This window comes from Trachemys scripta, chromosome 13 (genome assembly GCF_013100865.1).
Source record: "Trachemys scripta elegans isolate TJP31775 chromosome 13, CAS_Tse_1.0, whole genome shotgun sequence".
In the NCBI taxonomy this organism is placed as follows: domain Eukaryota; kingdom Metazoa; phylum Chordata; order Testudines; family Emydidae; genus Trachemys; species Trachemys scripta.
In genome coordinates this window covers 7327995-7343733 of record NC_048310.1, presented here as the reverse complement: position 1 = coordinate 7343733, position 15739 = coordinate 7327995, and the positions used below count along the sequence as shown (strand labels likewise).

The window sequence follows — 15739 nt, the reverse complement described above, 5'->3', positions numbered from 1 at the left end:
GAGGGACTAGACTGGTGCAGAGTCCTGTTAATGCTGGGTAAAATATCACCTTGATCTGGACTAAAAGCAAGGGGTCTACTGAACAGGTAGAGAGCTTGGAGTAAGACTATCTATTTCCCCACCCCCCCTGTGATCAGTTCAGGTGGAGAGACCAGTAAGTTTCTCAAGCTGATCTACAGTACAGAGCGGTTATGCCATCATTTAAATACTTTTAAACCGGGGTTTCACACCCCAGTTTTCGGGGCACAACAGACCATACTCCATCTGCAAGTGATGGGTCTACCCAAGCGTCACCACTTCAGTCCCACTGCTTTGCTATGATGCAGGCACTGTAACACTCGGGAATGGTCCCTAGCGAGAAGCTTCCCCCACCAGGAGTGACGCTGTTTTCCTATTGTTGTAAAAACTGTTGTCAGAGATCAACCCTACCCGCAGCTTTAAGATTTCACAGTGATATAAACACCTCCATCGCTCAGCCACCCCGGCCTCATGAGTGGCATTCACTTTCGGGCGGACCGGAAGTGTACGTTACAAAAGGGGTCAGTTCTCATTCTGAAGAGCGTTACAGTAGCTCTGTATTGATGTCTATCCTCAAATGAATCAGCACTACAAACTGCTGTATATTGGTGCTGGATGCATCATTACAATGGCGTACGGTAAAAAAAAGTGGTAAATAACCTAAACTAAACTCCATATTCCCCAAACGAGTACAGCCAGACTAGACCTCGGACACTATTACTTGTGCATGCTGTCATGGGAGCAGGCGCTAACTGTGGCCAGACCCCTCCATGACTGGCAAGACACTGCTTAAAATTACCACTCCACCAATGAGACTGTACCGCTGAACCGGATTTTTTTTGGTATAGCTTACACCTGCCAAGTGCCACTCGTCTCCCTCACTCTGCCCTTCTGCAGCCTGACTCTGAAAGCTGTTGGGTCAAACTCTTCACAGCAGCTTTTCTTTATTCTACCTTTCCCTGCAAAACATGGATACACCTTGGTCCAAAGGGCCCCTATACAGACTGTAGCATGGAAGGCCACTGCTCCCCAGAGGTGAAGTACCAGTTTCCATGGCTTCAGACCTCTGCCAACTTTCCATTCACACAGGGCCAGATCAAAGGGAATTCGCTTCCGAAATGTCACAAGCTTGAAGGGCTTTTTTTGGCATTAGCCCAGATTCCAGTCACTGTCTATTCTCCAGCAAGAGAATAAAAACCATGATGTACCAGCAGTTCGGCCCGGTACGTTCTGACACTGAAGTTAGTGAGAGGAGGTTCTGAAAGTCTCTGAAAAGCAGCTGCAGCACATGCAGATCTCTGCACACCCCTCTCACTGGGTGAGGAGCCGGCCATCTGGCCAAGCACATCTCGAGTTCAAAGGGCATCGACGGAAGAACTCAAAAGCTGCCATTAAAATATTATGGAGAGACACGCTCCAAGTGGGGGCACTGTGCCAGTCTGGAGATCAGACACTGCTGGGTGTGCGCTGACAGCCTAACAAGAGGACTTGAACACAAGCATCGAGACTATATTTGTGAACCTCCCACCCCCGTCTTCCACTGCATGATGTCTGGGGGCCACAGGTAACCAACGCAGGGTTACCCCACCACCCCACTCCGCAGCCACACTCAGAAATGCAGGACAATCTAAGCGGCAATCACGACCCATAACATCATTTTAATAAATCTTAGTGTACATTATCTTTACACATTCCCCGAACTGGGTAAGAATGCACGAGAGATTTGTTCTACTCTGAGATCGGCTACCGAGTCAATGTAAGGGTCTGTTTGTATTTACATGATTGATGGAACAACTCCAAAGGAGTCATGAATCTCTCAAGTCAAGTGTCCATATTGCATTAAATGCAGGTTCATTTTTAAGTGCTACTGTAGAAACAATTCAGGAGAGTCTGTCAAAACTTTAAGGGCCAGATTTTTGATTTGCATATGTAAATTAGGGCAGTTATGGACACATTGCCTTAGAAATTAGACCTGAAACTGGCTGCTCAAATGCCTACCAGGCAACTCACACCCACAGACACCTATTAGCCTGCACAATTGCACCTGCAATAGCCAGTGCTCCTTTTTGCTTGTGCATTTGCACAGGTGCAGCTCTGAGCGTTTGGTGTGAAGGACAAAAAGGAAATTCAGAGCTAAGGTGGAGAAGCTGGTTTTAGCCTGTGTCCACGCACCAATGACCAGAGAAATAAACCCCTTGCCAGCATTCCACAGCCTTAGCAATGGTGTGAGACCAAAGTTAATTCTCCCTCCTGCTGGGGTAGAAAGAGGCACAGCCCCTCAACCACAGGTAAAGAGCTACATTGGATAAGCTGTACAAACGAGGCAGGCTCAAACGAATGCTGCTAACATTCCAGAGGCCCTCTCACTCTGATGTATACCTCGGTATGGCTCATGCTAGGACGATTGGGTAGGAAGGGAAGGAGAAGTGCCCAGAACGGCTTTCTGATCCACATAGATTCATGCAACTTGATAGGATAGGGATTAGTCCCATGAGTGACACAACCTGCTGCTCTGAGCCACTGAGGGACACCACTGTTCACATGCAGCTCAGGAAGGGAATGACGGGAAGGCTGAAGTCGGAGCAGCAGCAACAAAACTGCAACAGGAGGGAATAAGTTTCCTGTTATCAGTGAAATCAGCCAAGAAGTGAGTCTTTCCCACGAAAGCAGCACAAAATCATCCCACTCCACTGTCAAAGGTGGAAAGGGGGAGAACCCGCGAGACAAGGAGTCGTCCCACCAATGGAGGCGCCCTGATAGGGGTTGAAAGACACAATCTTTAACAGTCTTCCTCCTCTCCAAAAGGGATTGGGACAAAGGACGCAGATTTCACTTGGAGCCAAGCCTTTCCTTATACCTCCCTCCCCCACAATCTGCCCCCAAAAGAAGCTGTTGGGGAGATCGCTTCTCTAATAGCTGACAAGTGATAAATAGCAGGAGAGATGTTAGAAAGGCACAGAGTTATCCATCAGCTGCCTCGTGGCTGCGGTTCTTCCAGCCCCTGATCCCAGGATCAGGGCAAAGAGATGGAGGAAACTGGAAAAGGAAGGCAGTTCTCTTGATATGTTACACCTCGACTCCTCCTCCTTCGTTCAGTTGGGGATTCCTGTGTCTCTTCCTACCCAAGACTAATGAGAACAAAAGTGTCTGGAAAACTTGTGATGCGGTGGATAAGAGATAGAGAGCCCTAACCATAATCCTTCTGCTGCACAGTTACCTACTGCCTGACCTACAGTCACCTACCGGGTCTCTGAGGCAAGCAGCTCCTTTGCTTTTGAAGCAGAACACTGCCAGGTAGGAGATGGCGGTTGGAATTCTGGACTCCTTCCCACCTACCTGCACCTTCCAGTAGAGCTCAGATAGCTATGTTAAGAGTAGCTACGGGAAATTAAGAGCAAAAGCTTTCTGAGATGGTGGCACTAGAAGAGAAATCCGTGTTAGGTAGGGGAAAAGAATACAAGAACCCTGCAGTACAGGGACAGGGGAAGCCATCAGAGACAGAAGTCTACAGGGGCACTGAAAAATAAACAAAACGTTCCCCGGGGAAGTGTCAGAAAAGCTGCTGAGAGGCATCAGAATGAGCCACAGCACCACGGAATTCCTAACTGCTTCATTTACGCTGCACAGGGGGAAATACCACATCACAGGCACTGGCCTAGCCAGAAATCCCATTTCACAGCGGCTGCCATCCTGCAAGCGTGTGGAGGTGAAGGTCAGAAGTTAACCATATTTAGAGGATTTTTAGTTCTTTAAAATGAGAACTTTAAAAAAGTCTTAAAATGAGCTAAAACTGCATAAGATTCTCCTCCAATCTGAACAGGATTTGTCTGGAGTTCCATACTGGGTCCCTATAAAGGGAGCTATGATCCCCCCTTGGCTTCTAGTCAGATTCGGACTAGAGTCCAAGAAGGTCATGGGAGCAGCGAGCTTTGGGAGACAGCACGAGGGTACCTGTGGAGCTGTTTGCAGTGGAAATCCCCTCTCTTACTGTTGAATCCCACTTTGATTCCCAAACCAAGGGCAGAGCTACCTCGGGTCTGTTTTTCCATCAAGGCTGCATTATGAGGAAGGGCCCTGGAGGGGGGCAAAACACACATTATTAGTCACTTTTGAGCCACACAATAAATTGGCAGCAAATTTGCAGGTGGGGGTGTTGAGTTTTTGGGGGGTGATCAAGTCTTCAAATTATTAGATTGGGCCAGTTGCAGGAAAGATTGAGCATGACACTTCACTGAAGGGTTTGCCTTCTGTAGGGATGTGCCTATGGCTAGAGCAGAGAGCATGTATATATTATATCTGCTATGTCGATTAATTACATGTTCCTCAACGTTGGCCTCTAAGGAATTTTGCTCTGATACATTCTTTTAAAAATGCGAGCATGCTCATTTCCCTCCTGTGTAGGTTCCCTCCCACTATGCAGAGCTGTGTCGCAGACTATATAGAAAGTACTGCCAGGGAGCAGTGTGGGGATTCTGTTTATATTCTAACAGGGATGTGTAGATTTTGGCAAAAAGGCCTTATTGAAAAGTGCATGCTTTTGTTCAGAGGTACCAGAGGCCGGGGTTCTGTCCTTGGCAGGAGAGAGCAGAAGCCTTCTTTGCAATCCCTCCTCTGTCCACCAGGGGCCGCCTGTCAAGTAGTCATCGACTGAATGTTTTTGAGCATTTCATCGAAGGCCTCTCGGGACGGCGCCTCGGCGTTCTGGAAAGAGACCTTGATCCGGCTGTAGAGGCTGAAGGATTTCAGCTCCAGCCAGATGAACCCGAAACGATCGTCATCGAATAGAATGAAGATGCCCGGCGTTCGTTCAGGGCTGGTGAAGCCATGTCCGGCAATGAGCCCCGTGCCATAAAAACTACAGAAAGGGAAAGAAGCAGGGGAAAAAAAACCATGAAAAAGCCTCTGACTGCACCATTGTGGCAGCTTAAGATGAATTTACTGTATCAGAGCAAACCTGAGGTCCATCTAGACCGGCCACCAGTGGCTAAGACCTGATGGTTCAGAGGAAAATCAAACGACCCCAGAATGCACCTGAGTAGATATGCCATGCTGCACAAAGGGGGGAGTTTTACCTGCTGACTTTGAAGCAATCAATCAGCTCGCACCCTGCAGCATGAAGTGCGATTGCCTCCATCTTCACAAGCATGAGAACAATGCTACAAACACTCACCTGCTCCTTTAAGTGCAGCTACAGTATCTGACTACGCTAAGGATCGGTACATGGGAGCTAACCTAACATCCCTGCACACGAGGATTTGACTTCCGTTTCAAGGATCAAACCAGACGATACAAAGGCTGATCGGCCTGGGGCATGAGACCCGTGTAACCAGGCCACATCCTGGCTGTGGAGGAAAGGTGGGTAAAGTTCAGTGCAAAGCCCTTAGCACGCAGTGGGAAGGGCACATCTGAACAGTGTGTTGCTTCTAGTTTGGAATTGGGCCTTTGTGGATTCCTGGAATGACCCGCTGCGATCGTTAGCACAGATGTTTGGCTGAGGGTCGTTCCTGTTTAGATCCAGACTCTTCCCCCCCACCCCTTCATTTAGCAAGGTGCCTCACTGAAGACGGCACCCCCACGATCTGAAAGGAAAGGGCTCAATCATGCTGCAAGGTGCTCTGCACCCCCACAGCTCCCATTCATTGAGGGTGCTGAGCACTTTGCAGGATTGGGCCCAAAGCGCACAAGCCCTGAAGCTGGGTCAGCGGGAAAGGGCAGCACATTCCCATGGTCTCGGGAGACAAGTGTGATGCACGGGTAGGACCCAGCTAGGGAGGATCCTGAGAAACAGGGAGAAAAGGGGCAAGTGGCTCATGGAGAAACAGAGCAATAAAGGGAAAATACAGGAGGGATTATGCGATCGGGGCAGGATCCGCAGGGGAGGTGAGATAGGGACACAAGCCCCCCCACCGCTCGCTATCTGCCAGGAGATAAAAGGAGCCAAGGAGATTGCACTAGATGGAGCCGGAGAGGACAGAGTACTGATAAGAGATGGTAAACTCAGACTGAGCGCTGGGGCAGGGGGGTGAAGATCACAACACATGCTTTGGGTGTCAGTGCAGAAGGCTCTGGGGGGTTTTCACCCCTATATTTTCCCCTTGGGTTCCGGTTGGATGTCCCGTCCGGGCAGGGGAGGGAGCAGTGCTAATAACGGGGCCTCTTTCCTGAGCAGGTCTCAGCTGCTTGCATGGGGCAGGACGCGTAGGAAAGGCTGATTACCACATTCGGCAGGTCCGGGGATAATCCTCGTTCCTTGAGATGACTCCCACGGGCAGCACGAAAGGCTGCGAGTTTGGCGCCGACTCCTGGGCGGCTGCTGCCCCCGCAGCCTCAGTCCCCTCAGCCCCAGCATCATCCCCCTGCGCAGGCGGCTCTGCTTGCTGCGAGTCACCCTGTCGGGAGCGGCCCTCCTCTTCGTCCTGCCCTTCCTCCTCCTCCTGCTGCTGCTGCTCCCGGCGCACCTGCTCCTGCACCTCCAGGACGATGCGTGAGAGCTCATTGAAGTTGCGCAGGTTCTCGATGTCAGGGAGCTGGATGGGGTGCGCCAGGTCGATCTCCACCGTCTGCTGGCCAGCTGGGATATTGGGATCTCCCTGCAGCAAGGAACAGAAACCAGGCTTCAGGACACTGCGGAACAGAGCTCATGCCAAAAGCTCAGACACCGGTACCGCTGCAGCTGGCTAACAAGTTTCCTCCACCCTGGCAATGCCCAGTTCCACAACAGCACCCCCTGCTTGTCAATTCAAAGGTCCCACCCAAATCCCAGCAGCACAAGCCCCTGGAGCTGCCTGCATCACCTCCCTTGCACCTGGGATACGGCACCAAGGCCCGACCTGTATGTGGAGACTTGTTCAGAACAGATGGGACAAACTGAGTGGCTGGTGACGTGGCAGGGTAGCCCTGCAAAGTTGAAAGGGACAGTCAATTTCAGAATGGCTTTCAATCACGACCGCTCCCTGCCGGGGGAAGGAAGGAGAGTTTATCAGCCCGGTCCCAGTGCATGGCTGCTAGTGTTTGGGAGGGCGGGGGGAGGAAATGAGAATCTCAGATACAGGTAATCTGCTCATAACCAGATGTTCCCACAGAATGGACTGGGGGTAGGAGGGAAGGTAGTCTGGATTGAAAAGCATTTCACAGGCCAGCAGAAGCTCTGCACGGTAGGATTTCGCTGCTGTGCGGGCAGAAGACAAGACAGATAGTAGCTCGGCATTCTGGAAAATCCTGGCATTGGACTATTTGCCTACATGGCATTTCCCCAAAGGCTGAGAACAGCCAGGCTAACGAGTGTCCTCACCCCAGGAAATTGTACGTTCTCCTACAGAACAATGAATTTGTTCCCACCAATCCCCCAGGTAAGTTGGCTCTGCTGTAACAAAGTTATTATACCCTTCTCTAAGTTACTTATCTGACCCCAATCACCACAGTGTCTTATTCTCACAGCATCCCAGTGCTATTATCCCCATTTTATAGATAGGAAACTGAGGAACAAAGTCAGTGTAATGCCCAGGCCCCTAAACCCCAGCAAAATCAATGGAAGCTAGGAGCCCAAATACCTTTGAGAATCTGGGCCTTAGCGACTTGCCCAAGGTCACACAGGCCATCTGGCCGAGCAGGTAATGGAACCAGGTCTCCCAGATGCTAGGCTTGTGCCCTAACCACTGCATCCTCCTTTCCCTACCCCCGGCAATCACCTCTCACACAGATCCCCGATGCACAGGAGAGTGAGAAGGGCTGCAGTTTACTACCCTGATTCCACAGCAGTTGGAACCCACTGGGGAGCTCGAGAGAGAGAAAAAACCACTCACGGTTATTTTAGTCCCTTTGGCTTTCTTCCCATGAAAACTCAGCATGACAATCTCCAAGCCGTGGCTCCCGTAAGTTCCCTTGAAGAGACCTGGGTTTAAGAGGTCATCAGGGCTGCTAGGAGGGAGGTAGATGCGTCGGTATGTCAAGCAGTTGCTGTGGAAAAGAAGCTGGTCAGGCAGTTTACAAGAGAACGCCGCGATATTGATTCTTCGCCAAGAACTTAGGCTACCCTCCACTCCCCTTGCCTGCCTTGCATCTTCTAAAGAGATTCTTTAACAAAAGGGGCAAGATCTTCACTTTCTGGCATTTTAAAAAGCACTCCAGATTTTGTCTGGCACACATCCCCCTACACCACCTCCAAAGAGTCCGTCTGGCTAAGAGATCTGTCAAATCAGCAAAGGCTGTGCTTATATCTAAGCTACAGCATGTCAACCCACCCCTCTTTCTGGCGGCACTGGAGAACCCAAGGTGAGTGGAGCCTATTTAAATATCTGTTAAAGCAATTAACTTTGGATAGCTCTGAAAATGACATTTACTGCTAGTTGTTACATTCCCAGAAGCTGGGACTGTGTAATTTGTGTCTAGTGCGGTATAAAGCATATTTCCTGCTAAAAAATATAATCAGCAGATGGCCTGTAGGGATGGTTGATAGTCACACCATTTTAAAATTCAGTAAGATACATTTATTCATGTCTGAACATTGGTGACATCAGAGCAGACCTTTTGGAAGCCTTCTCAAACCATTGCTAGCTTTGAACACTCAGCAGCTGTTGCACATCCTCTTTATCTCCTCACTGGTTGTCCCCTATGACGACGACCCATCACCATTCCTTCCATGATCATTTTCTCAGGGTTATTTTAATTCTCCATGCCTGACATAACCCAAGTACAGAAGTTTGCGCCTGTTGATTTCCAAGAGGAGGGGCGGCTTCTCTCCAAGAGGATTTCTATAATAAACATTTGTTTTCTCCATCCGGAAGATATGCAAGAGTCTTCACCAGCACCATATCTCAAAAGCTTCCATTTTCTTTTTGTCGGCAACGTTAGTTTCCCACGATTCACATCCATAGGTCGCTATTGTGAAAATTAAGCTTTTCACCAGTTAAAACCTTCGTATATTGAGACACCATGGTTTTTCCAAACTTTTATAAGGGAGGCCATTGCTGATGAGCTGTTCCTCGTTGTCTTCTGATTTCTTTGCAACAGCCTTCTTGATTGGCTATGTATGATCCCAGATATGTATATAGATTAATTCATCGAGTGCCTCTACAACTTGACTTAATCGCGCTGTCCACGTGCATTCCATTTTTGTCAATCATGTCAATGTGCATGCATTTCATTTTCATGTCATTCAGGGATAGTCTATATTAAAAACAGACTCCAACAGTCCTTGCATTCCTTCAGTGGTTGTAGCAAAGAGCACTGTCTCATCACCTCAATGGGAGATTATACTTCCTGCACTTTTCAATGATGCGATAGATGTTCACGATTTGATCATGCGTGCCTCATCCCTCTCTGAAACCATCCTGTTGTGATGGAAATTCTGCTTTTATTCTTTGCTTTGTGCAATCCTGGATTATCTAGAGCAAAACTTAGCTTGTGTACGATAACAAGATGATACTATTCTTATTACGCGGTTATGTAATCTTTCTTTGATAAGGGCAGAAAGATTGATTCCCTTTGTCCAGTTGTCCGGCCAATCCACACAGCATTGCAAATTTACCACGAGATCAATACCAAGCACTCTGTCAGGCTTTCCATGGAAAGGATCCAGTATTTCTGTTTACAAGAGCTCTGTGATCTGTACAAGTCTGGCTCATAATAATTTTCTTAATTTATCAACAAACTCAATAAAGTGTCTTACTTTTCTAAAAAAACAAACCAAACCAAACCAAACCCCGCAGTCACCAATCACTTCAACAGTTCTGCTGGTATGCTATCTACCCCTGGTGCTTTCCCTGGCTTCACTTTCACATTAGCATGCACGATTTGTTCTCCCAGGATCGATGGCTCCACCTCTATACTCCTTTCTGTTGTCCTGTATTACGAGTGGCTCTGAGGAGGGATACAGATTGGCACAATAATCTCTGCACTGGCATTTGATAACATCACCTTCAGTGAGGGTTCCACCATCATGATCTCTTATTGGGTCTGATGACAGGGAAAATGTTTTGGTAAGTCTAACCCCAGTAAACATCTCTTTTGTATTCCTCTTTGTGACTCTCAACCTCTGTGCATTTTGCCCTTCTGTATTTGCTCTTGTCTCATCTAATCTGCTTTTGGAGGCGTCCGCTCAGTTCTTTGTACTTGCACCTTCATTTTTCAGTCTCTAAGCCGGGGTAGGCAATCCATAGCACGCGTGCCAAAGGCAGCACACAAGCGGATTTTCAGTGGCACTCACACGGCCCAGGTCCTGGCCACCAGTCCAGGGGGGGGCTCTGCATTTTAATTTAATTTTAAATGAAACTTCTTAAACATTTTAAGAACCTTGTTTACTTTACATACAACAATAATTGAGTTATATATTATAGACTTATAGAAAGAGACCTTCTAAAAAGGTTAAAATGTATTACTGGCACGCGAAACCTTAAAGTAGAGTGAATAGACGAAGACTCGGCACACCACTTCTGAAAGGTTGCCGACCTCTGCTCTAAGCCATTCTTTTTCACTCTACATTGTTATTCTGCCAGCTCAAATATCATCTCAGTCAGCCATGCTACGATCCAATGCTGATTTTTCAGAACGTGCGCTTTGGCAACTTTGAGCATGAGTTTTCATTTTATTCCAAAGTGCGTTTGGGGTGTTCTCCTCTTTCTCCTGTGCCAATGCCACAAACCTGTACTAGACAGAAGTCCCGTAGTTTTCGTTGATTTTGGACAGATCCAGACATAGTGGACCTGCCAAACGTCTGATCTTTCAAGTTTTCATTTTATGTTTGAGGCTAACAACTGCCTGCCTGACCCACACGGTCTGCACTCGGGAAAGTCTTTATCCATTAGACCGTGACGCTTCCCAGGGCTGAGGCACCTTGCTACCATCTGCCCTTGTCTGTGCCTGCTGTGGGTCAGTTCCAACACCATCAGCCTCTGACAACACAAGCACTGCCCTCCAGGCCTCCATAGGCACTACTCTCTCTTCACAGGTCAACGAGAGACATCCACCAACCCTTGAGTCCCCCAGGCATCTCCCTGCAGTGCCCCACCCTTGATGCACTCGACACTTACAGAATTCTCAGATCCTCTGTTCCCAAAAGGAGCAGGACACCTCAGCTTATCAGATACACTGCAGAACTCAGCTCTGCTTCGCACATAGCACTTAGATTTGTTGGTAGCAAAAGCAAGTTTAACAAAGAACAGAGATTCAAATGTACTGGAAACAAAGGGTTATGTATAAAATGCAATCATAACGTGCATACTAGAGCCTAAACTTAACTCACAAGATGCCCTGCTGTCTAACTGTGACCCTAAGAGCCACTGGCAGAGGGCCCACTGTAGTGCAACTCATATCAGGCCTGACACACTCATTACCCTCAACACATTGACATAGTGTCTCTAAAAGGTGTCATGTAAGATACCACTCATCCACTGGTGACAGCTGGTCACAGAAATCATTGTGTGATGTATGTATGGGTAGTGCATGAAGAGTAATGTGAGAGCTGGAAATAGGTTTTTAAAATGTCTTTGGGAGGCAGAGCATACATGGAGCCTATCTAGACAAAGGAATGTGGATTCTCCTGTCTGACTGGAGGCAAAGGACAATGAAAGTTTCTTTACATATACGGCAAACAAAGCCAACAAGCGGCAGTTTAATAATAACACCACGGGACAAATTCTGCACCCCAGGACAACTTCCTAGCTCTTGAGGCACAGACAATGGACTTTGGGTACTATAAAGGGAGCAATTACACATTTGAGTTCTCTATCACTTGGGGAACAGCACCATTTTATTCTGTGAACATTGGTTCCCCTGCCCTGGAGGGCTGGAGATGCAGGTAACTTGATGTGAGTAAGAAAACTGCTTAGGCCAAGACTGAAACTTGCTAGGATTAAGCTTAAAACAAAATAAAGCATGCTTTCTAGTGACTAGTCTGTAACCATACCTCTCTTTTGCTCTTGCTTAGTATCACTTAAATCTCTGTCCTTTGTTAATAAACTTATTCTTGTTTTATTACAAAACCATCTCAGTGCTGTGTATTAACGCGAAGTGTGAATCTTCAGGCTAACCTAACAGGCTGATGTGTGCTCTCTCTTTGGAAGCAACAAATCTAATAATTTCCATGTGTCCAGCGAGAGGGTCTGGACACTGCAGAGACACATCTCTGGGGGAACTCAGATTGTTACCTGCAAGGCAAGCAGCATCTTGAAGAGTTTGCTGGCAAGGCAGACAGGGTGGTGTGTCAGGGAGCCGATACAGCTCAGTGGCAGCAAAGCTCTCACTTGCTGAGGCAGAGGGGTAACAAGTGGTTCACAGTCCTGGATGTCCTGAGCAGGATGTCACACGAATGAAATCTCTCTTACCCAAATTCTCCTGGCTGTGATCCTTTTTGAATGAAACAACTTACCTCCCAGGTGAAAGATGCAGATTGAGTCTCTTTAGCTGCAGTTATAGTCCGAAAAATCCACTGTTTTCACTTGCAAACAGGATAAACCTGCTTGTGTTTTCCTGTTTGTAATTTCCCCTGGAGACTTTGCAATCACTTGATTAGCATTTTGCTCAGAGCGTAAATATCCCCTGTAAATACTTCACAATGAAGTACACAATACTCCGTGTACATGTAGGCAGACTGACAGATAAACTTCTGCCTGAAAGAAACTTGTTTACCACTTCTGGGGCTGGCCCCAACTCACAGACCTTATAAAGATGATTTCCAGCGTATGTGTACACACACCCCTTCCATATTATCTGTACATACATTTCACAATGACAACGATGACCAGTGTGACACAGGCTTTCAGTAGAGACCTTACACAACACTGTGGCGAACTAGTACATAGATCCCAGACCCAGGGGATCTCTGGAAGCCTTATGCACCCAGTGTCCTCTGGTAGTCAGCACCAAGAGTTCCCTGACACAGACACTCAATCCCCTTCATTGCTGCATCGTTACCTAGTCAATTTGGTTGCTGGCCATACCGTCAGGTGACCTCCATGTGCATAAGCATCTCGTGTGTTGGGTGAAGATGGTGTTTGTAAGGACCAGCTGATTACAGCAGCAGAATTCAACTAAACCCCTTCCTCTCTCCTTTTGTAAACCCAGACCATTGTTTCTCACTACTACTTTATGAGAGCTTACAGCTCCAACTTTCACATTCAGGTCCCCGATCACAAGGGACATCTCTTTGCTTGGTGTTTTAATGAGTGTCTTTCAAAGCCGTTCACAGAATCCTGCGCAGGGGACTGCACCTTGCTGTGGTGGGAAGGCTTGTACAATTTGAAGGTTACACAAAATCAAATGACCCAAAGCCATCTACTGGGCACACAGCTATTCCGAGTAACCGTATGGCCTATCACTGTGTCCCCCTGCTGCATCTTACCTTTCACTACGCTTACAGGAAGGGACTGTCTTATCACGTGTTTGTACACTGCTCAGTGAAACGGCCCAATCCAAATTAAGGTCCTGGGGCACTATCATAATCCTGGTAATGGACCTGATGAGGACTATTACATATGTTCATTTTCTGTGCAGAAAATACCACCCTCTCTACAAACACAGCAGAGGCCCCTAAAACAGGAATCGGTGGAAGGAAAAAGACCCATTTACATGTGTTGCAGCAAGGTTATCAGCTAACCAGGAAGACTGAACCAACAAAACAGCAGTGTACTGGGCCAAGTTCAGATGCCCCTAACCCCAATGTTTAGGAAAGAGCTGGTCCCCTTACTCGTATTGGCTGGTGTAGATGAACTTCATCAAGATGAGCTCTTGCATGTGCTCATGGAAGATATCCTCCAGAGTCCGGCCCCATTCTTCCCTCAGCCACGTCCGGAATTCCTGCAGTGCACACAGGAGATACACGTAAAACCAACGAGCCACTCACAGACACTTTATAATTATGATGGTGCCTTAGCTGCACAGCTTCATTCTTGGCCATGCAACAGAATTCACGTAGACAGTGAGCGAGGAAAAAGCCCATGTGCCCAGCTGGTTACAGAAACAAAAATACCTATTTTATACAGCCCTTCTCATCCCCTGCCCTCACGGCCCTTCATGAAAGGGGAGCAGGACCACTACCCCCATGTTAACGACAAAGAAACTGGGGCACAGAGTGGAAGTGACTTGTCAGACTGGGAATGGGACCCAAGTCCTTGTTGTCTCGATCCTGCACCCCATCTCCTGGATCATGCTACATGGCGTATTGATCATCAGAAAGGAGGAAGAGTCAAAAACACTAAGGCCTGGTCTACACTACGATTTTAATTCGGATTTATCAGCTTTAATTCGAATTAACCCTGTAACCGTCCACACAACGACGCCATTTAATTCGATGTAAAGGGCCCTTTAAATCGATTTCTGTACTCCACCCCAACGAGCGGAGTAGCGCCAAAATCGATTTTAGCAATTCGAATTAGGGTTAGTGTGGCCGCAATTCGATGGTATTGGCCTCCGGGAGCTATCCCACAGTGCATCATTGTGACCGCTCTGGACAGCAATCCGAACTCGGATGCACTGGCCAGGTAGACAGGAAAAGCCCCGCGAACATTTGAACTTCATTTCCTGTTTGCCCAGCGTGGAGAGCACAGGTGACCACAGATACCTCATCAGCACAGGTAACCATGCAGGCTGATAATCGAAAAAGAGCACCAGCATGGACCGTGAGGGAGGTACTGGATCTGATCGCTGTATGGGGAGAGGATTCAGTGCTTGCAGAACTTCGTTCTAAAAGACGAAATGCAAAAACTTTTGAAAAAATTTCCAAGGGCATGATGGAGAGAGGCCACAATAGGGACTCTGAGCAGTGCCGCGTGAAGGTCAAGGAGCTCAGACAAGCCTATCAAAAAACAAAGGAGGCAAACGGTCGCTCCGGGTCAGAGCCACGGACATGCCGCTACTACGCCGAGCTGCATGCAATTCTAGGGGGGGCTGCCACCACTACCCCACCTTTGTTCGTGGATTCTGGGTCGGGGATAGTCTCGACGCCTGAGGATTCTGCCGAGGGGGTAGAGGAGGAGGAGGAGGAGGATGAGCTTGCAGAGAGCACACAGCACTCCATTCTCCCCAACAGCCAGGATCTTTTTATCACCCTGACTGAAGTACCCTCCCAAGCCTCCCAAGCCAGTACCCAAGACTCTGACCCCATGGAAGGGACCTCAGGTGAGTTTACCTTTTAAAATATAAAACTTGTTTTAAAAGCAAACGGTTTTTAATGATTACTTTGCCTGACTTTGCATTCGCGGTCAGTTCAGCTACTGGAAAAGTCTGTAGCTACTGGAAAAGTCTGTTAACGTGTATGGGGATGGAGCGGAAATCCTCCAGGGACATCTCCATGAAGCTCTCCTGGAGGTACTCCGAAAGCCTTGCCAGAAGGTTTCTGGGCAGTGCATCCTTATTCCCTCCTCCATGGTAGGACACTTGACCACGCCATGCTTGCAGCAAGTAATCTGGTATCATTGCCTGACAAAGCCTGGCAGCGTATGGTCCCGGTGTTTGCTGGCATTCAAGCAACATCCGTTCTTTATCTTGTTGTGTAATCCTCAGGAGAGTGATATCACTCCTGGTAACCTGGTTGAAATACGGGAACTTAATTAAGGGGACAGAGGTGGCCGTTCCTACTGGGCTGTTTGCCTGTGGCGGAAAATAAATCCTTCCCTGCAGTTAGTTTTTCGCGTTTGGCTAGCAGGGATCTTCCCTGTTACCAGCCACGCGGTGGGGGGAGGGTACTGTGATCATCCCAGAGAATTCATGGAGACGGGGGGGGGGGCGG

The 15739-nt window shown here is 48.1% G+C and overlaps 1 protein-coding gene across 3 annotated transcripts in view; it reads right to left on the bottom strand.

The window, feature by feature from the left end:
• Positions 1-851: 851 nt before the first annotated feature.
• Positions 852-15739, bottom strand: part of FBXO31 (F-box protein 31) — a 39647-nt gene continuing 24759 nt past the window's right edge. For 2 of the 3 annotated variants that reach the window (XM_034788240.1, XM_034788241.1), the window contains 4 exons: positions 13700-13809; positions 7821-7974; positions 6235-6608; positions 852-4873 (listed from right to left, as the gene is read on the bottom strand). In XM_034788240.1, coding sequence (XP_034644131.1) covers positions 4651-4873; positions 6235-6608; positions 7821-7974; positions 13700-13809 — 861 coding nt within the window. In that variant the 3' untranslated portion in view covers positions 852-4650. The remainder of the gene's footprint in view (positions 4874-6234; positions 6609-7820; positions 7975-13699; positions 13810-15739) is intronic. The other variant, XR_004647972.1, reaches the window with a different exon arrangement.